Source organism: Plasmodium falciparum (genome assembly GCF_000002765.6).
Source record: "Plasmodium falciparum 3D7 genome assembly, chromosome: 11".
In the NCBI taxonomy this organism is placed as follows: domain Eukaryota; phylum Apicomplexa; class Aconoidasida; order Haemosporida; family Plasmodiidae; genus Plasmodium; species Plasmodium falciparum.
Window position 1 is genome coordinate 1,991,359 of NC_037282.1, and position 26,894 is coordinate 2,018,252.

The 26,894-nt window shown below is 18.6% G+C and overlaps 5 protein-coding genes and 2 pseudogenes across 5 annotated transcripts, besides 2 other annotated features; 5 read left to right on the forward strand and 2 right to left on the reverse strand.

The window, feature by feature from the left end:
* On the reverse strand, positions 1-2,660 carry PF3D7_1149500 (annotated as a pseudogene).
* Positions 1-2,660: a sequence feature (ring-infected erythrocyte surface antigen 2, pseudogene).
* A 7,049-nt stretch (positions 2,661-9,709) lies between these two features.
* Positions 9,710-11,955, forward strand: PF3D7_1149600 (DnaJ protein, putative; the record flags this gene model as incomplete). The annotated part of the gene is made up of 2 exons (XM_001348133.2): positions 9,710-9,865; positions 9,967-11,955. 2 exons carry the CDS (start codon positions 9,710-9,712, stop codon positions 11,953-11,955), a joined length of 2,145 nt encoding a protein of 714 aa, XP_001348169.2.
* Positions 11,956-13,395: 1,440 nt separating this feature from the next.
* Positions 13,396-13,653, forward strand: PF3D7_1149700 (Plasmodium exported protein (PHISTa), unknown function, fragment; the record flags this gene model as incomplete). The annotated part of the gene is made up of 1 exon (XM_001348134.1): positions 13,396-13,653. One exon carries the CDS (start codon positions 13,396-13,398, stop codon positions 13,651-13,653), a length of 258 nt encoding a protein of 85 aa, XP_001348170.1.
* Positions 13,654-15,347: 1,694 nt separating this feature from the next.
* PF3D7_1149800 (rifin) lies at positions 15,348-16,471 on the forward strand (the record flags this gene model as incomplete). The annotated part of the gene is made up of 2 exons (XM_001348135.1): positions 15,348-15,416; positions 15,596-16,471. 2 exons carry the CDS (start codon positions 15,348-15,350, stop codon positions 16,469-16,471), a joined length of 945 nt encoding a protein of 314 aa, XP_001348171.1.
* Positions 16,472-18,516: 2,045 nt separating this feature from the next.
* On the forward strand, positions 18,517-19,544 carry PF3D7_1149900 (stevor; the record flags this gene model as incomplete). Its single annotated transcript, XM_001348136.1, has 2 exons — positions 18,517-18,585; positions 18,687-19,544. 2 exons carry the CDS (start codon positions 18,517-18,519, stop codon positions 19,542-19,544), a joined length of 927 nt encoding a protein of 308 aa, XP_001348172.1.
* Positions 19,545-21,630: 2,086 nt separating this feature from the next.
* Positions 21,631-22,958, forward strand: PF3D7_1150000 (rifin; the record flags this gene model as incomplete). Its single annotated transcript, XM_001348137.2, has 2 exons — positions 21,631-21,699; positions 21,918-22,958. The coding sequence occupies 2 exons, from the start codon at positions 21,631-21,633 to the stop codon at positions 22,956-22,958; spliced, it is 1,110 nt and encodes a 369-aa protein (XP_001348173.2).
* Positions 22,959-24,290: 1,332 nt separating this feature from the next.
* PF3D7_1150100 lies at positions 24,291-25,151 on the reverse strand (annotated as a pseudogene).
* Positions 24,291-25,151: a sequence feature (rifin, pseudogene).
* Positions 25,152-26,894: the final 1,743 nt, after the last annotated feature.

The following is a 26,894-nucleotide window of genomic DNA, read 5'->3' on the forward strand; positions in this document are numbered from 1 at the left end:
TCATTTTAATAGTTCATTTATTGTGTTTATTTCTCTGACAATATTTGCAGCAATGTTTCGAGAATCACATTTTATAATTTTTTTAATATTTTTACCTTTTAATATATTTTGTCTAATGATATACCCTAATTTATTCAATGATTCAGCTCTCGCTTTTATAGTTATATCATCTATTCCTTTTTCTGTTAATATATTTTCACAGACGGTTTTAATTGTATATTCTATATCTGATAAAGCTATTTTTATTAAGTTCTTAACAAATGAATATAATATTTTGTATTTATTTTTATCGTCTAAGTTAGTGATATTTTTATACCACTTATTTTGATTATATTTTTTATTATTATTATTTTCTAAGGTATAAGATAATGAACTTACTTGTTTTCTAGTTTTGAAATATTCTCTAAGTGTATATCGTAATTCATTGTAAGCACATGAAGATTTTAATTTATTTTTTTTGAATCTATTTTGAATTTTCTTTTTTGCTTTTTCTTGGTTTCCTATATAGCATTGAGAAACATTTATAAATATGTGTGCCATGGAATCTAAAATTGGTAAAGAAAAATGAGATTCTAATTTCTTAATTTCACTTATAATTCGTGCGTCCCAACTTTTAATACCATCTATATTTCCTTGTATTTTATCTATTAACCTTAACGATATCGTAGCTTCAATTTCCTTTTGATATTCATTCATAACACGCAAAATGTATTGAGATTTTGTTTCTATGTCATCCATAGTTAATTTTTTTTCAAATAAAAATTTCAAAATACTTGTTATATGAGGTGTTCCAGTATAATAATCATATTTTTTTAAACAAGAAAAAAAGTAAAACAATGATGGATAAATGAAATTAAAATTTTTTATACCATTATATCCATATTGATTATATTTCCTTTTGTTATCAATATCTCCTAAAACTTGGTATGCTTCATTAATTTCTTTAAATTTTTTTAGATCATCAATTGTTGATCCATTTATTGGATAATGTTCTTTGGCTAATTTAAAATAAGATTTATCAATATTGTTCATATCTGCATTTATATCGACACCTAATATATCATAAAATCTTGTATCAGGGAGATATATTTTTTTATCTACTTCTAATTCGTTATCAACTTTCTCAGAAGGCACTTAAATATTTTCTTTTTTAGTAGTTATATTTTCTTGTGTTTTATTCTCTTTTTTATTTTCATTTACTCTTTGATTTTGTTGTGATTGAAGAATTTCTTCTTTACGCATATTGATTACGTCCATATACGTCTGCTTTTCCAAATCAAACCAATAATCTTCTTCTGTATAAAGAGCATCTGATGATTCATGGTCCAAGTATTCACCATCTTTTACGGCATCATAATAATTAATAGCTGAATTATTAATACTGACCTTTAACGATGGCAATACATCTCCATATTCATTTATTTCGTGTTCTTTAACATTTTTCAACGAATGTTCTAGTGGTTCATTCTTTTGTATATCTCCCCCACAAGAAAAGCATATACTGAGTTTACTGTTTTTTTTTTTTTTTTAACTGTTCCCTTTTCTCCATTTCTTCTTGAGCAGCTTTTTCTGCTCTCTGTTCCATAATTTCTAATTCATTTATACGTATAAATGAAGTAATATCACTGGTCATGATTTTTCTACAGGAATATTCAATTTGGTTTGATAGTGCTTTCCAAACTATTTGATTCAGGACAGTCAACCTTCTATATTCTTCAAGATATAATGCGTTTTGTTTGTACCAAGTATCAAATTGTTTGTTCAATCTTTGTTCAAGATTATGTCCTCCTTTCCTAATAATATTTAAGCATTGTCTCCATTTATAAACGTAAGCTTTTTCTGGCATATCACATTGAATCTTGTATTTATGGTATTTTTTGCGTAATTTTGCTTTTAACACAGTATATTTTTTTTTATTAATATCCATTATTTCATTCCATAATGTTTGCATAGCAGTTAAAATGTCTTCTCCATTTCTTCCTATGTTATGAACCTTTTGGTTGTATTCAAGTAGTTCATCATCTACGATAAGTGGTTTGAATTCTTTTACATGAGGAATTACTTCATAGTTATTTAAAAGTGTATATCTATTTGCATCATTCATCAATTTTTCATTAAATCCCACAATATTTGTATAATGAATATCAGGGATACATTCTAAGTTAAAAGTAGGTTTTTCGGAGGGTAAACCGTAGACTTGACTTATAACTATTGGATATCGAGAGTTCAAGTATGGCTTTATTGATAATTCTTTCCCATATAAATTTCTTGAGCATCTATGAGTAAATTGTAATCTACAAGTTGAATTTCCACTATATGTAAAATTATACTAAAAAAAGAAAAAAAAATTTAATATATATTAAATTAAATAACTACACATATATGAATTAAGAATAAATATATTTACATTTATTTAACAAAAAAAAAAAAAAAATAAAATAATAAAAAAAAAAAATAATAAAACTTACATTTAAAATGATATAAAGAATTCCAAGAATTGGAACAAGGAAGCGCTTAGAACATAATATTTTTAAAAAGCTTTTATTTTTATTTTGTTTCTCTTGTTCAAAAAAATATAGCGTCGTATTTTTTGCTTTTATATCTCTTATATACAAATATTTTTTGGAAAAATACATCCTATATGAACTATGTTGTTTCATACTTATTCAAACATTCTTTTAATGTAGTGTCATGAAAAAATAAAATGTGATAATATTTTTTATTATATATATATATATATATATATATATATATATATATACATAATATTATTATACATAACTATAAACAAATAGATTTTTTTATTTTAAAAATTTAATGCAAAATACAAAATAAGTATAAAATAAAATTTGGCATTTTTTTTATTATTCATTTATATTTCTTTTTTTGTGTTTATTTAAAATTGAAAGACAAAGTATTATATTATATTTTAAAAATATTTAATTAAGAACATAAAATTATTTTTTATATAAAATAGCGACAAATTTCTGTAAAATTGAATCTATATTATATTACAATAGCTTGATTTTTTTTTTTTTTTTTTTTGCATTTCTTTTAAAGCAACATCTGCAAATCATACAGAACAAAATATAATTAAAAAAAGAGAAATTAAATTAAAATACAAAATAATAAAAAATTGAAAGAAATATATGATATATATATAGATTAACGTTTTGAATTTTTTTTTTCGGAGTGTTCATTAAAATAAAAAAAGTATATTTTATAAGAACATATTTTTAATGTATATAATAATATTTATTATTATTATTTATTTTTTTTTTTTTTTTTTGGTTCATGAACATATTTAAAATCCAAATTCCATAACAAAGCAACAAATGATTTAAATTTAAAGTTTTTCATTCTGAATAATAATAAACATTAAAATAATTTAATAGGTATAAAAAAAAAAATACAAAATAATAAATGCTTAAAAATACAATTACAGCATATATAGTAAAAGGAATATATATTTATTTATATATATTATAAATATACATATATATATATTATATATAATATTATGTAATTAAAATAAATTTTAAATAAAAATATTATATAATAATATTACATATTTTAAAACCATTTATATGTTCTAAGAACAAGTTTTAATTTTTTTTTTTTATAGAGTATTTTTTATAAATTATTTTTGCGATTATATTATTTAAATAATAAATATAATATTATTATCTCTCTATAACATTTTTTTTTTTTTTTTTTTTTTCGTTTTGTTTAATATATATAAAATTAAAAAGCACATCATTTTTTATATTATATAAAAATAGAATTTTTTTTTAATTTTTTTTTTCTTATTATAATTTAAAATTTTTGAAGATTATTTTATTTTTCTTTTTTTTTTAATATTCATATATCTCTTATTATGTTATTATTTTTGATTTTACTATAAATATTTATTTATTTGATATCATGGTTATTTAAGTATTATTATTATTATTGTTTATGTATTTACGTTTTTATATAAATATTAAATGTTTTATAAATCATGCATATGAATAAAAAGAGCAATGTAAAGGCATACAATGTTGAAAAAAATATAGAAATAATAATTAATAAAATAAAATAAAAACATGTCTATTTATAGACTAATAAAAGTGATTTTATTTTTGCATATGCTTTTCTTAATATTTTCCCTTTAAATATAAAATATTACATTTTAATGTATTATATCATTTTATGAAAATCAAAATATAAATATAAATAAATTAAAAGTATTATTAGATAAAATACCATTTTTGTTTTCTTTTAAATTGTGTAAATAATATATTAATATGTATATATATATCACAAATATCATTATAAGAATAAAGAATGGTGTACATGCATATAAAATATTATAATAATTAAGTTATTTTAACTAAGATTATTTTATTTTGCTTCTAATAATTCAATTTAGGTATGTAAAAAAATATATAAGATATATAATAAATTAGTTTATATTGTTATTGTTATATTTTCTTTCTTTCCGTGTTTCTTTTTTTTTTTAACTAAATTATGTTAGCACAAAACATTCATTATATATATTATTGTTTTAAATGATATGCATATTTAATAAATTTTGTAAATATGTATTTGTTTAGATTTATGAGATTTTTAAATTGATTATTATTTAAAATTATTCAATATACATATGTGTACTAAAATAAATAGAAAATATATATGGATATATTATAAATATTAAAGGAAAACATATTTTACTATGTAAACAATAGAAAAAAATATAATACATTTTAAATTAATCTAAAAAATTAATAAGATTAAAAAAAAAAAAAATGAAAAAAAATGATTGTATTTATAATGTATGTATAATATAAAATATAATATTTATTATTACATAAAAATATGAGGAATATTATTATGTATAGATATACATAGAAATAATATCAATTTAATGCATGAATTATGTTAAATAAATAAATAATATTTAAGAATATTAAATATATTATGAATAAAAATTTGAATATATAAGCATACAGTGTGTTTTAATCTATTTATATGTGTACCTATTTAGAAATGACATAAAGAATTACATAAAAATTAAAAATATATTAGTTATAACAATCCCCCATATATGATTCTCAAAAAATTTATTAATATAATTAAATATACCATAATTATATCTATTAGTGTAATTTGTGTAATTCTAAATGTTATATAGAAAAATTATTTTATTATTTTATTATTTTATTTTTCTTAACTATTAGTGTAATATTTTCCTTAATGAATATCAAAACAATATTATAAAAAGATGAAAAAGAAATCATAATTTATTTAATAAGAAGTAAAAAAAATAATAATTTTTTTTTTTTTTTTGAATGTTAATTTAATATATATATATATATATATATATATTTCATAATATGTTCGTAGTTCTTAAAAAATAAAATAGTTCGATATATTTATTTTAATTTTTGTTTGTATGTTAATTTAATTGTACAAAAAGATACACTGATGTATTAGTTATTAAAAATAAAATAACTTTTATATATACAAAAGAAGATGTAAACACATCAGAGAATAAGTGACAAGAACTAATATGAATTCGAAAAAATAATGGACAGGAAATTATTGAAATTAATTTTCTTGCAAAATAAATATGTTGTTTTATTTCAATTTGGAATCGTTGTTTTTTTCTTTTCTCTTTTGTGATAAAGTGTTATAATTATTATATATATATATATATATATATATATATATATATAATTAATATTTAATAAACTTCATTGTTTTATATCTTACACCTATTTTATCTTTAAAAGATGTATATAAAAAATATAATCGTTACAATATTTTAGTAATAAACCTTCATGTTATATCTCTTTAAATATATCCATCCTATTTTTATTTTTTCAATTTGAGCGTATTTGATTTTTTTTTTTTTTTGTTATAATTTTTTCAAACATATTGTAAGTTTCAATTGTTTTTATGTTTGAAATTTCATGAATGTTTTGAGGTTTTTTATATCCTGCAAAGATTTGATTTATATTTATCATATATTAATGTCATAGGAATATTTTTAGATTTACGTTACTGTTTACATTACATGTCTAATGAAGGTTACTGGGGAATTTTAAAAGAAAAAAAATAAAGAAAAGAAAAAAATATTATACATATAATACCATAATATATAATATATATATCTTAAAATAATAGTCATATTTGTCTGTATATAAAATTCTATTGTACATGTTATACGAAAGAAATAACAACAGTCTTGTATTAATATAAGGTAAAAACATTTTTATTCATATATATATATATATATATATATATATATATATTTTTAAGTGCAACTAAAGATCATTTCAATTTCATCATTAGAATAAACCAAGAAGTACTGTTTAATGAAAAGTAAGAACGATCAAAAAATATTATAATCCGCTTTATGGCAATAATAATATAGTTCATGATGTTGTATTATATAATAGAAATATAGATATGTATTTTTAAATATTAAAAAGAGAACAAAATGAATTGTAAAGAACAAAAAAAATAAAAAATTTTATGTATAGTAACTTTAGGTACGTTACCAAAAAAAACAAAAAAAAAAATGACAGAAAAATATTTTAATTAGACAAAAGAATTAAATTAAAAAATCGTTAAAAAGTTATTGTGATATGTGGAATCAATTCAATAAGAACAATATATTATATAAATTAATATATATGTACTATTAATATAATTCTTATATTTATGAAAGCAATATTGATAATGAAACCATACTATAAATAACAACAATTTTTATGAATAGATATATGTATATAATGATGATAAGAAAAGGAAATAATAATGATATATAGATAAATAGTGGTATAATTTCTCTACTTATATAATATTCAATGTTACTTAAAATCATAAGACTTATAATAATATTTAATGGGATCATAATTTATTATGTTTTTATGATAATCACAATGCATAAAATAATGACATTTATGTAAATAGTAAAATTTCAATATATATTTAATTCCAGAAAATAAAATGACAGAAAAGGAATTTTGTAAAAGAGATGTATAGAATATTTGATATATATATATATATTTATATATTTGTATAATTTGTATAATTTGTATACACATTAGTTTATAAAATTATTTTATAATTATTACATAATCTATTTTATACGTTAATTTTTATAATTTTTTTTTTTTTTTTTTACCTTATATGTAATAGTTTGGACTTATTACATCTTTATAATTTTTTTATAGTTATAAAAATGTGTACATTATATATATATATATATATTAATATTTTGTTAAGAAATGTAGTTACATATTTTTTTTATTTTTGTATCTTATTAAATTATTATTATAAGAAATTATAAAGAACATATTACTATATAATAGATATTCATAAAGATTCTATGTAGATCATATTATATTTAAAATATAATATAGAATGGAATAATATATATAATATATATATATATATATATATATAGTAGTTATAAGTAAATACATAATTATTTCACATTTTAATATATGAAATTATGAGATCATGTTAAATTAATTATGTTATACAGAATACGATAGAGTTATTATATATTAGTATTATCATTTAAAAAGGGAAATAATTAAATAAAAAATATGTCATTATCATATTATTATATTCTACTAATTATAAGTTAATTATATTACATTTAATAAAAATAATATAAAATATAACAAAAGTGTGATAACTTAATGTGTAATATTTATTATAAATATATATAAATAGAAATGTAGTATAATAATCATATCACAATATAAGTCTAGGATAGAACAATGATTATATAATAAAAAAATAGAATTATTCTTACATATATATATATATATATATAATAGGAAAATATTAAATATATATTATATATATTTTTTATAATGTTTCATATTATAATAGTTATTATAATTTAATAATTATTTTCATTTTTATATTATTCACATATATATTATTATAAAGGCATAATATAAAAGTAATGAAATTAAATTCTAATATATATGTCATAATATTAAAAAGAATAATATATGTTGTTTTTAACAATAATATAATATTATAAAAATATGTATATATATATATATATATATATAAACATTAAAGTGTGTTTCACATAGGAAAACACTTAAATTCGATATAGAATGATTTTTTTAATTATTTTTTTAAGTGAACATATTAGTATTTTAATTTTATTGTTATTATAATTATTAATATTATTATTATTATTATATATTTTAAAATACATTAATAACCAATATGTAAATCACATTTAATTTTATTCAGAAAAAAAAATATTTATATATAGCCATATTATTATCATGAGGATATAAATAAGAATTGAAATTATACGACATTTTTATTAGTTAAAAATGAAGGTATTCCGCAAAAAAAAAATATAAAAAAATTAAAATAATAATTATGTTAATAAATAATTTAATGTAAATAAATACGAATTAAAATTTAAGAATTCATATAAAGAAATAAATTATTTCTTCTACGATTTTATACAATAAAATTTATTTAATATATTGTAATATTCTTATTGTTATTTTTTCTATTTTTTTTTTTTTTTTTTTTATTATGTTATTTATGTATATTTTATTATTTTTTTATTATAATATTTTATTTAAATTGAAATTTCTTTCTTTTATTATTTATATAAAAAATTAATATTATTTGGATTCGAAATAATTTTTTTTTTAAAGTATATTTAAATTCAATTTAAAATGTATATATATATAATATATGATGTACTTAATAATTTTTTTTTTTTTTTTTTTTTTTTTTTTTTTTTTTTTTTGCATGAATATACATAAAGAAAAGGTATAAATAAATTTTAAAGCCAAAAAAATTAATTATATATATATAATATATATATATATTTTATGTTATTGTATTGAAAATATAAAAATATTAAAAAATATATATTTTAAATATTTATAGTTATAATATATAATATATATATTATGTGAACCTATAATAAATCATCGTATTTATTCTTAAATATATTTTTAAAAATCCTATATTTTAAAATTAATATTAATTGTTTTTTGTTTTTTTTTAATATTATATATAGGATTATTTCTAAAAAAATAAATATAATAAATTAAAGTATTTTATTTGAATTTTTTTTTTATAATTTTTATTTGTATATATATATTTAATATTATAATATTATCTATATATGTTTATGTATTTGTTTCTATACAATTATATTTAATTAAAAAAATATATAGACAATATATAAAAAAGTAAGCTTTTTTTCATAAATAAAAAAAAAGGAAAATTATTATTCCATTATATATATATATATATATATATGTATTTTATTATAATAATATTTTTTTAGTAAAAAAAAAATTAAATTATTTAAATTAAAATAAAATAAAGAGCTCAAAAATTTTAAATCTTAAAAATAGATTATATTACTTTATAATTATAAAACATATATAAAATTGAATATTTTGTTTAATATTGTTATATATTTTAAAAAAATCGAAATATATATACGTTATATTATTATAGAATTTATATTACATATTAAAAAGGAATTATAATATTTAATATATATATATTTTTTTTTTGTTGTTGTGAAACGTACTCATAGGATGTTGTATATTTAGTTATTTTATTTTTTTTTACTTTAAAAGTTATTATAAATAGGAAAAAAAAAGAAAATAAATGCATAAATATATTTTAATTATTAAACATGAGAAATTTGATGAAATCATACTCAAAATTATATAATAAATATGTACCAATATTTTCTTTTGATAACAATGAAAATAAGTGTAAAAAATCTGTATTATTAAAATATTTAAATTGTAGGTACAATTTTGTGTTAATATTTGGAATAATATTATATATCTTTTTACTAGTAAGTCGATTATCACATAATATGTAAATGTATAAATTTTTTTTTTTTTTTTTTTTTCTTTGTGTCTATTAATTTATTTTATTTATTTGTTTTATTTTTAGAATATAAATATATATGATGATAGATATGGTTCAGAATATATTATAATATTCAATAGAAATTTAAGCGAAACGAGTAGTTCTATAAGTTCAGGAAATAAGAATGAAAGGTTATTAGAAATAAATAATTTTACTAATACTCAAAAGAAAGTAAATACTTATGACAAGGGATTAAATAGTTTGTTTAAAAAAAGTGAAAAGTATTTAGAGAAATTTATTAACAATGATATGTCAAAAAGATCATCTAAATCTAAAACAGATGTAGGATCTAAGGAACCAATAATATATAACAATATAGGAGGTTCTAAAATGTCAGGTACAAAAAGTAATGTAATAGAATCTAATGTTTCAAGTACAATAACGAAATCTTTAGAAAGAAATGATTCGAATACAAATATACAGGAAAAAGTTCCTAAAGAATCTAAAAATACCAGAAAAGATGTAAGAACTAAGAATGTAAATACAAGTAAGAGAAATGAAGGACTTAATGATATAAATGAATCAGAAAAAACAAGAACAAGAAGGCCATCAACAAAATCAAATAATAATAATGTATCATACGAGAATGAATTAGAGAGTGTATCTGAATCGTTTGATAACTTTTTGGAGGATCATATGAAGGAAGGTGTTTTTTTAGATGGGGAAAAAAAAACATCACATAGGAAAGAAGTTGATGATGAAAAAGAACATAACAGATATGATAATAAGGAAAAGAAAAAAAAAGATTTTGATAAAAGGAGAACAAAATTTTCATCTTCTGATAACAGATATAAATATGCAGATACAACATATTATGATATATTAAATGTAAGTCCAGATGCAGATTCAAGTGAAATTAAAAGAAGCTATTATAAATTAGCTTTAGAGTATCATCCCGACAAGAATCCAGGAGATGAAGAAGCAAAAGTAAAATTTCAAAAAGTAAATGAAGCATATCAAATATTAAGTGATAAAGAAAAAAGAGCTCAATATGATAGAATGGGTATGCAGTGTGTTGAAGACATGACATTGATTGATCCATCTCTTTTATTTATGATGTTGTTTAGTTCAGAAAAGTTATGTGATTATATTGGAGTATATGATTTAACGTATATGTTTAATTTTATAATGAAATCAATGAATGAAGAACACGGTGGCGGGCTCATGTTTAATATGTTGGGATTAATGAATAAGTTTTTTGATAAATTTAAGAAGGATCAAGAGGACAGGGAATTTGATTTGGCAGTTTCTTTAAAATATAGGTTAGAAGGATATGTAAATGGTGATGATGATTGGGAAAAACAAATGGAAAATGAAATAGAAGATTTACTTGAATCGAATTTTTCTGGTCATATATTAGAATCTGTGGGCTGGATATATGAAAATGTAGGAAAATGTTATATATTAAAAAATACAACATTTATGGGATGGGGTGCAAGATCGGCAAAAAAGGAATATAAGAAGAGAGATAGAATGAATGACAAACGAGTTTTTCGAAGTATATTTAATACAATGGGTATGATAGCAAGATTTGTGTTGAATCCTCCTCCATTTATGTTAGAAGGGCAATATATGAATTATAATAACATGGGACAAATTACAAATAATGAAAATACAAGTAATAGTTGTATTGTGTGTAGTAGTAGTAATAGGGGACCTCATGGTGTACAAAACATTAATGGATTAGGTAATTATAGTAATGCAATGGCAGTGGAAACATATATCAGAAAAATATTTGATTCGTTAATGTCAACAATAGTTACTTTATTTTTGAGTATTATCGAAGGAACTGTTAGAACAAGTTGTAAAATGGTTTTAGTTGAATTAGATGTGGATAAAGATACCTTGTTTAAAAGAGCGGAGGGTATGAAATTATTAGGGCAAAAGATGCAAAAATTGGCAAAAAGAAAAAAAGAAAAAAGTGCAGCAAAGGAAATGAATTCTATGGATATTATAGAAAAAGCTATAAAGGAAGCAAAATTAAGAATGGAATCGTATAGGGAGGAAAATTGAATAATGAAAAAATGAATAAAATTACTATATAATTCAAAAAAAAAAAAAAAATAATAGATGTTATGAAGTACTAAATATTAAATATAATAAATGAAATATATTTGCTTATATATTAAAAAAAATTTCAAGTACAAAGTAATATATATATATATATATATTATTTTTATTTATTTTGTTTTACAATTTTTTTTTGGTATTATTTATTATTAATAATTATATAAATGTTATATATATTGTTTTTTAATTTTTTTATTTTTTTTTGTTCATTGAGCATATTCTAATTTTACGCGTTGCGATACATTTCGGATGAAGTTATTTTAAAAACAAATCATTCTATATTTACTTTTCAATGTCATTTGATAAATTATAGATTATATATTAATATTATTAAAAAAAAAAAAAATAACCATACTAACGAAAAATATTTATATCCATATAACTGTCTGTTATCTACCGAATATAAATTTTAAAAAAATATAAAAAAAATATGTATAACATTAAAAGAAATTTTATAATTGCTTTAAAATCATTTATATAGGATTGACAATCTAAATTTATAGAGATGTATGTATAGATTGTTAACATGGTGGTAATACCATTAATATTATACAAGTTTATTGATATGATATTTATCATAGTTAATTATCCGCATATATATATCAATAAGGATCACAATAATAGTACCATAACATATTATAATAGGTTTTTCGAATATATCTAAATGAAAATTTTTTTGGAAATTTTATATGACGGTAGAACTGTCATAAAAAAACGAGGATTATTATAATGATTATTATGATGATAGTAATTATATTACCTTATAATTCATATTATACAACTACCTATAAAGAATATGTAGATTTTATAAAACTTAAATGAATAGAACACAATGGTATATATAATATTAAGAATAAAAGGAATAAAAGGATTTTACTAAAACATTTTTTGTTATATTTTTTTATGATGTTATCCTAATATGTATATATATATATATGTATTATATATATATAACAATTATATAAAATATGTAAAACGAAATTAATAGCATAATAATAGTTATTTAGTAGTGATAATTATTATATTTACTTTAACTTCAACATTCATTTTCACATAAATGTTCACTTTAATTTTCACTTAAAATATTACTTATTTCTATAAAATAGTATATAATAATCATATGTGTATTTGTTGTACCAATTTTTGTACATAAAACATATATATATTATGTATATATATTTTGTATTATATTTGCATAAATAAATGATTATGTATATATATGATATTCATTTTACTGTTTATATTAATTATATTTTTTTTTTTCTTCAGTGTATAATCATATGTGAGAAAAGTGAAAAAAAGGATGAAGGAATTTATCATATTATATAGAAGATTATTTACTTACATATGAATATAAATGTTATCATAATTTTTAGGGGTAGAATGCCTATATGTCGAAATACTAAATACCGTATATGGTATAAATCAATGCATGATATTGGAGTGACACTATCATCCACATATATGGAACATGCACTTAATTTTTATAAATTAGTTAAATATGGAACATCAATTGATGAAAGGAAAAAATTTATTTATGTTTTTATAAAGTATTATGATACATTAAAAAATGATTTATTTAATAAACATAAGACAATATTTACAGATAGGATGAAAAATACACAAAGATTCGATATTTAAACTAAAATTATATAAATGTAATTTATGTTATTTGCAAAAATATATATATATAATTTTACAATTATATATATAAACTTAATGTAACATATATTTATTAAATTCTTTATATCATGTGTTATATAATAGAATATATAATGAAAAAAATATATAATATATTGTATTATATTATATAACTATTCGTGAGTGTCCGTCAACAATTTGGAAATTAATAATTGATATTTAAAAAATGTCAATGTAGCTCAAATTTTATGAAATGTATCAATCGGTTATTTATTACATATAATGTTAAAAAAATGTTTTTTTCTAAAATAAAAATCATATATGTTATTACACACGTTATGTTATTATAACAATATTTTAATGTTCTCTATTTTTATTTTTCTTTTTCCGCTCTTTTTTTTTCCTTTTTGTGTTTTTCCTCCTACTGTTCTAATGCGTACTCTCATTATAGGAATTACATTCATTTTTAGAAATATTATGTATTTTTTCTTTTATGGTTAGTAATTAGTTATTAAATAAAAATGTATTATTCCTTGTTTTTTTCGTAATATATATAACATCGTGTTAATTTTTTTTTTTAATTTATAGAATAATATAATTATTCAAAAATATTGTAATCAATTATTTTCTTAGAAGATGTAATAATACAATTAATGTACGGTAAATTATAAAATAGTATAACTATTATTTAAAAAAATATGTATATATCAGTATATATTATAAAAATATTACAATCTCTAAATTGTTAATAGAATATATTTCTATAACATAAAAAGCAAGGAAAAAAATACATTGTAGTATCTAATTGTATATATAATTGTTCTTTTTGTTTTTGTTTTTGTTCTTGTTTAATAATAATAATAAATATAAATATTTTTCTTCATAATTATATGATTTGCTATTTTAATAATAAATAAATATTTTAAAAAACTTCGAAACATTTTTATATAAAATAATAATAATAATACTAATGTTAGTAATAACCTAGATAAATTAGAGGGAAACGTATAAGATACAATAAATTTTAGAACAAAAAAAAAAATAAAAAAATTAAATTATTTTTTACTATTTATTAAACGTTTTTTTCATATAATATATTATAAACACAATGTTTATTGTAAATTGTTTTATATAATTGAAATGATACCAAGTTTATGTTGGAATATGTATTTAATAGATATATACTAATATGTTCTTATATACATATGGTACACCTTTAACAATTGTTTCTCTACACATTCACATATAATTTAAAAACAATAAAAAAAAAAAACAAGTTTGTAAGTATATTATTGTTATATAAAGGTTTAAGAACAAAAAAAAAAAAAAAATTAGTATTGTAATTTATCGCTTGATACAATATTAGATTTTATTAGAAATTAAAATTCAAAAATATAAAAAACGTAAAAGGTTTAATTATATTATATTTTTAAAATTTAATTATTTTATTTTGTTTTCTTCATATATATTATTTTTTAATTTTTTTTTTTTTTGTTTTGAAAAAAAGGGTAAAATATGGTTGCGGTAAAAAAATATGTTTTTATAATGGGAAATAATTGTGCATTATATTATGGAACTATAATGATATTTTAGATTAAACATATGTAATTCTTTTAATAAAACACAATACATTTTATATATTAATTAGTTAGTTAATAATTTAATCACAATACAATATAAATATCACAATAAATATGAATCTGCACTACACTATAATATTATTTTTTTGCCTTCCATTAAATATATTGGAAATATCATCATATGTATGAATAAAAAAAATTAAAATAATAATATATATATATATATATGTGTTTAAAGTTTTATTATTTATATAAATATACAATATATATATTTATTACAAAAATATAAAATCATAAATTAGAACTAAATATTACTTATTGTATATATATATATATATATATATATATTACATTATTTATAGGAAATTAATAAAAATAAACCATACATCTCACCACATACACCAACTACATTACGAGTGTTAAGCGAATGTGACCTACATACATCAATTTATGATAATGATTCGGATATGAAATCTGTTAAGGAAAATTTCGATCGACAAACATCACAACGTTTTGAAGAATACGAAGAACGTATGATAAAAAACAGAAAAAGATGTAAAGAACAATGTGACAAAGATATAAAAAAAATTATTGTAAAAGACAAAATCGAAAAATCATTTGCAGAAAAACTGGAAAAAGGTTGTCTTAGGTGTGGGTTTGGGTTAGGAGGTGTTGCAGCAAGTGTTGGAATAATTGGTCCAATTATTGTAAATGAGTTGAAAAAAACTGCTTTGGTTGCCGCAGCTCAAACGGGTACTGAGGCAGGTATTGATAAAGCCATTGAAGTAGTAATATCAAAATATGGTGTAAATAAATTATATGGTGTTGCTCTGGAAAAAAGTATTACTTCTAATAATTTTAAAAATGTTATGTTTTATATTCAAGCTATTCAACATAGATATAATACTATGGTATGTTCCGCAGAACCTATTGATGATATCGGTCCTCTTTGCTTTTTAAAAGATTCTTTAAATGATGGTGTTCTCTTTACTAAGTCTATTTCAGCAAGCGCACAAAAAGTTGTTGCAGATGCTACTGAGAAAGCTACATTAGTTACAAAAGCTGAGGTTTCCGCAGCAGAGGCTACAAGTGTCAATCTATATTATGCAATTGCTTACTCAGTCATTGCAATATTAGTTATAGTTTTGGTTATGGTAATCATTTTTTTAATATTACGTTATCGACGAAAAAAAAAAATGAATAAAAAAGCCCAATACACAAAATTATTAAATCAATAAATATATGGCTTCTTGATATTAAATTCAATTTAATGTTTCGTGAATTTTAGATTTATAATACAAGCATATTGTGATAATTAAATTTTTATAAAGTTGTATATTTTTTTTCCCCTATAATTTTTTTTTTGTTTATTCTTATATGTTTATTAAATTATTTAATTTATAAATATATATTAATTAAACAAGTGTAATATATATATTTTTTTTTATATCAAGGACCTACATTAATATTTATTTATTTATTATACACAAATTGAGAGCAACCTGAAAAGTATATAATTAAAATTTTTTATATAAAATAATATATAACAGAATATATTATAGAATAAATATATTATATTATTAGTCTTATACTGATATATTATTCTAAAACTATTTATATTTATATAATATAAACCAATATAATAAATGTAATTTTAATTATTAACATTCATCTTTATCATTTGTATCATTTTAATTTTATAATATATATTTATTCTTATTTTACCTTTCAATGTCATGTGTAATATAATATGTTATGTTAATTATTTTTTATCTTCTTTTTTATTTATTTTTTCCCTTTTTAATAAAATATGTTCTTTATTATTACAAGACACGTATTAAAAAAATGACAATATATATTTATATATATATGTTTTTTTTAATATATTAATAACAAAAATGTTTTGAACATTAAAAATGGAAATATCAACACATTATAGTATAATAAGAATGAATCAACATAATCCTACAATAAGCATTATTAAAAAAATATAACAATATATTTAATTTAATAATTATAATTGTATTTAAATAACAATATTTATATATCCTTTTTATTTACCTATTATAGTACATATAATTAATATAATAGGAAATTTAAAACAATATATAAATATTAATAGCTTGAAAATTTTTAAAAATAAATATATATATAATTTATTTCTCTATTAATATAATATTATTAATACATTATTAATATTATTATTGTTTTTATTATAGAATCATAACAATTACTATAAGATTATTTTTAAAAAGTACATCTTTATGAAAGCTTCTATTATAATTTAATCATACTATTAGTTTTTTTATATATTGTAAAAATAATATATGATATTTCATATTATATGAATAGAATAATTATTTGTAGCGTTTTACAACATTAAGAAAATAAATATATTAAAATTATATTATTTATATTTATATACAGAAATATAAATTACCGTATCTCACTATGTATTATGTTTGGAAAATCTTTATGTTGTATTCTTGCAATAATAGTATATTTTAAATTTATTAAATTATATTATATAATAAGCTAATATATAATTACTTTAAAAATACTATTAATTATGCATATTTATTTATATATTTTTAATTATAAATTAGAATAATATAATTAAATAACATAAAATAATAGATACAATAGAGGGTATTTTCTAACATAGAATAACACTTAGGAACAAAAATGAAATAAACTAAAAAGAAAAATATAATTATTAAAATACATATAAAAAGTATATTATTTTATTGATTTTAAGATTAATATTATAATTTATTAATTACAAGAAAATTTGTTATTATTTCAAAAATAGTAATTATATTAGAATATATTTTAGGATATTTTTTTTATAAAAAGCATGAAGGCTATTATGATATATATATGATTTACACCCATAACAACTATTTTTATACACATTTATATGTGTATTTGAAGGAAAATATATTGTTATTTATTAAAAATTTTTAATATATACATGAGAGAACTATTTTAAGGAAAATTACAAAAAAAAAAAAAAAAAAATAAAATAAATAAATAACGTAAAATAAAATTTATTTATTTTATATCATATTTAATTTTTTTATTTTAAATATTAAATGAATATAGTCACAATTTAAATTATACGTATGATGAAACTATAATGTTATTATATCATAAAATTACAACAAAATTTCCGTTTATCAATATATTACATAAAATATATATTAGAAAACAAAATAGATAATTTTTTATGAATTAGATTAATACAATTTGAAATATAACATATTATATTTTTGAATTAAAAATGAATATGTATTACCTTAAAATGTTATTGTTTAACATTTTAATAAATACATTAGTATTACCACATTATGTATGTAAAAAAAATACATAATTATTAGAATAACATAAATATATAATAAAACAATTATTATATATCCAATATTCATTCTTTCTTTCTTCCTTTTTTTTTAGGAGAATTATCTAAATAACCATTATAATGTAGGTCTCATTCAAAACAAGACCAAAAGAGCGACGATAAAATCAAGACTTTTAGCACAAACCCAAATCCATAATCCGCATTATCATAATGACCCAGAACTCAAAGAAATAATTGATAAAATGAACGAGGAAGCAATAAAAAAATACCAAAAAACTCATAATCCATATAAACAATTGAAAGAAGTAGTAGAAAAAAATGGGAAAAAATATACAAGTGGAAATGATACAGAACCTATGTCAACGTTAGAAAAAGAACTATTGGAAACATATGAAGAAGTGTTTGGTGACGAAAAGGATATTACGTTAAAATCGGGTATAAACTCAAATGATGATAACAGATCAGATAACTCATCAACATGTGAATGTACTGATATTAATAATGCGAAATTAGCAAAAACAAAAGGAAGAGATAAGTATTTAAAACACTTAAAATGGAGATGTACCCGTGCTATATGTTTTTGTTCAGTGGGTAGTCTATTCTTAACATTTATAGGGTTAGCTGCTGCAAGAGCTACTGACGTTGCTGCCTTGAATATTACTTTCAATGGAATAAATTATAGTATATACGCAACATATGTTACTATACTTAATATGTTTAATGAGGCATCTATGATTGCAGCTATTCAAGCAGGCGTTGGTGCTACTGTTGATGGTCTTGCCGATATGCTCACACCTGCTGCAGCTTCTGCTAGTGCAATTTTTGGAGGTTTTGGTATTGCAGCTTTGGTTCTACTTATATTAGCTGTTGCACTTATAATCTTATACATATGGTTGTATAAAAGAAGGAAAAGATCATGGAAACATGAATGCAAGAAACATTTATGTAAGTAATATATTTTTGAAAATATGAATTATGTAATTTGTGAATCGTATATACATTATATTTTATAATAATCTTTTTTTAGCACTGATATATTATTATTTGAATAGTATTTTCTCAATGAAAAAAAATATTTATAGACAATAATTATTTCAAAACATAAGATTGCACGATACAATTATTATATATAATATATATTTATTATGTTTCTAATAAAAAAAACCGCTACATAATACTTACATCAAAATTTTATGTACTATAATTTATAATTCTTTTTATTATTTTGAAATATTTGTTCTAATATTTATTTTAAAACACTTTATTCAATTTTTAGATTAAATAATTATTATACAATAAAATTAAAAAAAAACATATTACTAAATAATCGTATTGTTATTTATTATCAATGATTTATATGTCATAGAAATGTTTTAAATATATAGTATTATATCTAAAACAAATAATGTGTGTTCATATTTTAAATAGTAATATGTTTTTTTTTTAATATTAAATATTATATCTTATAAAATTAACGTTTAATTTATTTTTGTTTTATCTTAAATTAAACAAAAATATGACAATAATTTGATAATACGAGAAACAAAGGAAATTCAAAAATGTATATAAAAATATATATTATACCAATATATATGTTAACATATTTTCATATATCTATGATAAATTAAATTAAACCATTTTCTGATTTCATAAACAAATGAATTTTAATAGAATATTTTAAGGTTAGTCAAATACATAATTAGTAAAATAGATAATATATATATTTTTTTTAATTATTATATATTTTTTATATATCATATATATTTAAAAATACATAAACATCATATTTTGTGAGTCAAAATTAAAAAAATTACAACAAATATATGCAATTCATATAATATATATTATAACTTTTCCTTTATATTAAAATTTAAAATATATTAATTTAAATTAAAAAAAAACAATTTTTAAATATTTTAAGGGTTCATATTTTTCATAGAAAAATATAATCCAAAAAAAAGAATCCATATTACATTTTTTACTTTCAAATATCACACAATATAAAATTAAAATAATATATATATAATAATAATAATAATTATATATTATTATAATCTTACTATATGTAAGTTATAAATATAATATATTTATATAACATACAAAAATACATAAAACTATAAAAACATAGTATTTTATTATAAATATTATTTTTCATTTCTATAATTGTTTTATTTTTGTTTTTTTGCTGATACTTCATAATAAATATAAATATTTTTTTATTATAATTATATGATTTAGTACTTTAATAATAAATAAATATTTTAAATGCTTTTAAATATATTTCTATAAAATGAAAATAATAATAATATTAAAATTAGTAACAACGTAGATAAATTAGAGAGATCGTATAACATACAAAAAATTTTAGAACAAAAACAAATAACAAAAAATAGAAGATGCCAAATTAATTTATAAATATATATATATATATACTATTAGTTTAAAAAAAAAATTTATATCATTTATTATGATACACGATGTTTGTTGTTAATTTTTTTTATAGTAACAATATTACGAACATATATGTAAGAATAACTATTTCATATGTATATCATATATATATTTTAAAATGGTATTACATATACATATCATATTCAATTTGCAAAACTATGATTTTACACATTTGTAAATAATTTGCAACACAAGAATACGTTGTATTATTACTATATCGTAATCTGTTATTGAAAAAAATGAAAACAAAAATTACCATTATAATTTACTGTGTGATGTAAAATTAAATTTCATTACAAATTAAAAAAAAAATTAGTAAAATTAGAAAAAATGTAAAATGTTAAATTTTTTTAATATTATTTTTTTTTTTTTTTTTATGTTCTAAATAAAAGGACAAATATGGTTCCACTATAAAAAAAAATATATTTACATGATTGGAAAATAATTGTGTATTATATTATTAAAAATATAATAATATTTTAAATTATTCATATGTATTTCTGTCAATAAAATAAAATATATTATTATATATTAATAATTATTTAGTTACAATTTAAATCATAAATTATAATAAATATATCAATAAAAATGAAGTACAATTACACTAATATATTACTATTTTCCCTTTCATTAAATATATTGTTTTTATCATCAGGGGTATGCATCAAATAATAATGATAATTATAATAATATAAATATAAAATTATATATTTTAACAAACTTATATATAATAATTATACCTATATATCCATATAGGTTGTACATAAAAATTACCTTAATATTAATATTCATTATATATTATAATTGTGACAAGCATATATAATTATAAATTACAACTAAACATTATATATATATATATATATACTTTTTTATAGGTATATAATCAAGGGAACCATAACCTTACACTATATAAGCCAACTACTACCTCAAGACTGTTATGCGAATGTGAATTGTATGCACCATCCAACTATGACAATGACCCTGAAATGAAAGCTGTGATTCACGATTTTGATCATCAAACATCTGAACGATATAAAGAATATGACAAACGTACGATCAAAAACAGAAAAAAATGTAAAGACCAATGTGACAAAGAAATACAAAAAATTATATTAAAGGATAAAATCGAAAAAGAATTAACAGAAAAATTAGCGACATTAGAAACAAACATAACTACTAAGGATATTCCCACCTGTGTTTGCGAAAAATCCTTAGCAGACAAAACAGAAAAATTTTGTCTCAACTGTGGGTTTGGATTGGGAAGTGGTGTGTTGCAGTCTTTAGGTTTATTTGGGGGAAGTGGTATCTATGCTTGGACAATCGGTGCTCCGGCCGCGGCTATTGCAGCCGCCAAGGAAGCCGGTGCTGCAGCAGGTATTAAAGCAGGTCATGCTGTGGGTGCGACTAAAGTCGTTGAATTAGTAAATTCAAAATTTGGTGTAGAAACTCTAGGTGGTCAGACATTGAATGACTTTTTTACTGCAACAAATTATATGAATGAGACTCTCATTTTTGAAGCTGTCCATAAGGAATTTTATAAAACCTGTGTGTATAGTGGTACTAACGCTAGTGATCGTATTTGCATAATTTTTAACTCATTAAGTACTGGTCAGGGAGGAACTGTTACAGCGAATGAATTTATAGGAACAACTGCAAAAGAAATTGTTACACAAGCTCAATATACTTCTAATGCCACAGCTTCCAATGTTACTACTGTAAAAACAGCAGCACTTAAGGCAAAAAACATGGCGGTGGTAGAAGCTGGATTTGACAGTTATATTACTGCTGTAAATGCTTCTATTGCTGCAATATTTATTATAGTTTTAGTTATGGTAATTATTTATTTAATTTTACGTTATCGTAGAAAAAAGAAAATGAAGAAAAAACTCCAATATATAAAATTATTAAAAGAATAAATATGTTTTATTAAGTAGATATTGATAAGATGATTGGTACATATATTGTTTTTCTTGGAATGTACCATATTTTGCATTATTAATAATTATATTATATTTTTATATATATTAGGTTTATACAAATAATTTATTTTGTTACAGAATATTTTTTTTTAATATTTATTTTATCAATTATTTATTAATAATGTTAATTTATTTTTTAAGACTTTTATTTTTTAAGAAATAATATAGTTTTAAATATATATTAAATACTTCATTTATATGTGTAAATAGATTTAATTCATTAAGAATATAATGTGACGTATATTTATATAATACATAATATAAAATGTCATATAATGAAATATATTACACAACTGATATAAATATTATAATAACAATTATTAAATGTAGGAAACACTTTATTCAAAAAAAAAATATATTAGTCCTTATTTATATAATAAAAAATTTATGTTAATAAATATTTTTATTTGAATTGACAAATATATTACCTACAAAACATATAATATTATATATAACAAAATATATGTATATATATTCATTTGTTTTTTTTAATTTTTTGTTGTATTCTTAATATATTAATAAAAATATTAGAATAAAATGAATACAAAATGTGGATAAAATACAAAGAATACATAAAATACATAAAATACATAAAAAAACACAACAAAAATACGACAGCATAATAATTATATGAAATAAATAAAAGCATAAACTTAGAAAAAGAAAACAATAGAAAATCAAAAATAAATAAATAATAAAATTATTTTTATTAATATAACAATAATATTTTTTTCTTTTGTAATTTATATTTTGATGTTGTTTATATATGTGCTTTTTACATCATATATTTGTTACATAATATGGGAACTCATATATTGTTTCAGTTATTATTACATATATTATTTTATGTCAATAATTAATATATTATATTATATTATATTATATTATATTATATTATATTATATTATATTATATTATATTATATTATATTATATTATATTATATTATATTATATTATATTATATTATATTATATTATATTATATTATATTATATTATATTATATTATATGTTATATAAATAAAATCGTTGAATATAAACTTAATACAAAGATATTATATATATATATATATAAATTACTCTGGATTCATTAATATATATGTAAATTTAATAATTTAATAACCACATAACAATAAACTATATAAAATTGTAGGGAAAAAAAATATATAAAGTTATAAAAATTATTTATCATATTATCCTTGTATTTTAAATCTAAAATTCACAAAGCATTAAATTGAATTTAATATAAAGAAACGATATATTTATTGATTTAAAAATTTTGTGTATTGTAGTTTTTTTTTTTATTCATCTTTTTTTTTCTACGATAACGTAAAATTAAATAAATAATAACCATAATCAATAATATAATCAATATGGCAATGACGGAGTAACCAATTGCACTGTACAACTTTCTATTTTCAGTATTTACCAAGTATATTTCAGCGTCTTCAGCAGTTTTAGAAGCTTCACCGGCTGCTACTGCAGCGTTTGCAGCCTCTTAAGTTATGGTTTTAATAGGAAACTCACAAGATTGTTTACCCCAAGCTTCTGTGCCCTTGCAAAATAATGTTTTTCCAGCAGCTGCAGACTCAGTACTCTTACTATTTATAGGGTTAACTATTTGAACAAGTTCCATGCGTTGATTATAAATTGTTGGTGTAACCATTGGAGCCCAATTTATTAACTTAAAATAACTTACCTCTACTATCTTTCCTAATACTTTAATGGCTTTAGCAATAACTACATCAATACCCTTTTGAACTACAAGCAAAGAAGGTTTTTTCATCTCATTTAAAGCAAGTGCACGAAATATTCCAACACTTGCTGCAACAGCTCCTAACCCACACCCACTTTTAAGACAACATTTTTCCAATTTTTCTGGTAATGATTTATTTATTTTATCTTTTACAATAATTTCTTGTATATCTTTGTCACGTTGTTCTTTATATTTTTGTCGTTGTGTTATCATACGTTCTTCGTATTCTTCAAAACGTTGTGAGGTTTTTCTATCAAAAATTTCCTTCACTGATTTCATATCCGGATCATTATCATAATTTTGCATATATATGTAACATTCACTTAACATTCGTGATGTAGTAATTGCTGCATGTGGTGTGATGTATGGTTTATTTTATTATGTTCCTATAAAGAATGTAATATATATATATATATATATATATATGTTATAATTAATTGTAATTTATGATTTTATATAATTATAATAAATAGGTACATAATATATTTATATAAATAATAAAAATTTACATATATATATATATATATATATAATAATCATTCTTTTCATTCATACATATGATGATGATAGTAATATAGTTAATGGAATGGAAAATAATAATATTTTAGAGCAGTACACTTTTATATTTATTGTGATACTTATACAATTTTATGATTAATATTATAACTAATTAATGTATAAAAATGTATTGCGCCTTATTAAAAGAATTACATATGTTTAATCTAAAATATTATTATGGTTGCATAATATAATACACAATTATTTTCTCATTATAAAAATATATTTTTTTACTGCAACCATATTTTATTCTCTTATTTTAAATAAAAAGAAAAAAATTAAAAAATAATAAATAGGAAAAAAAAAAATAAGAAATTATTAATTAAAATTTTAAAAAAATAATATAACAAAACTATTCCATATTTTTTTTAAATTATAATTTTAATTTCTAATATAATCTAATTTTATGTCATACGATAAATGGTAATACTAATTTTTTTTTTCTTATACATGTTAATAACAAGTAAAACTATAGTTTCAAAAAACTTGATTTTTTTATGCAGTAAATTATATACAAATATGTAGAGAAATAATTGTTAAAGCTGTACAATACTTATATAAGAACTTATAAGGATATATATATTAAATACATATTTCAACACAAACTTGGTATCATTTCAATTATATAATACAATTTACAATAGACCTTCTGTATCATAATATATAATATGAAAAAAACTTTAAATTAATAGTAAAAAATAATTTTATTTTGGTATTTCTGTAATTTTTTATTTTATTCTAATACTTATTGTATGACATACGTTTATCCTTAATTTATCTAGGTTATTACTAGCATCAATATTATTATTATGATTTTATATAAAAATGTTTGGACGTTTTTTAAAATATTCATTTATAATTAAAATACTAATTCATATAATTATGAAAAAAATATATTTATATTTAATATTATTAGAAAACAAAAACAAAAGTAAAAAGAACAATTAATGAATTGGGAAATTATACATATTATTAGATAATATATTGTATAGTCTTTTTTAGCGTTTTATGTTATACAAATATATCATATTCATAATATGTACTATTATTATTATTATTATTATATATAACTTAGAATAGAAGTTATAGTATTTTATAATATCTTAATTGTATTATTTCATGTTGTAACAATATAATTAATTACTATATATTTCAATAAATATATTATTATACATTAAACAAGTAACGCGACATTTTTTTTAATGGAAAAAAAAAGGAATCACGTATTTTTGTTATATATGTAATTAGGAAATTAAAAAAAAATTCATAATATTTCAAAAAATGAAATTATTTAATATAATGATGATGATATTATCTATGAGAAAAAAAAAAATAATAAAAATAAACCAAAAAAAAAAAAGAAAAAAAGAAAAAAAAATAATAACTTGAAAAAACCGAAAAAACAAGAACGAAAAAAAAACAACGGAAATAGAGAACATTAAAATATTGTTATAATAAGATAAATTTCATGATACGAATAGATTTATTTTTATTTTATAAAAAGGCGTTTTTTAACATTATGTGTAATAAATAGCAGATTAACCCTTTTCATAAATTAAT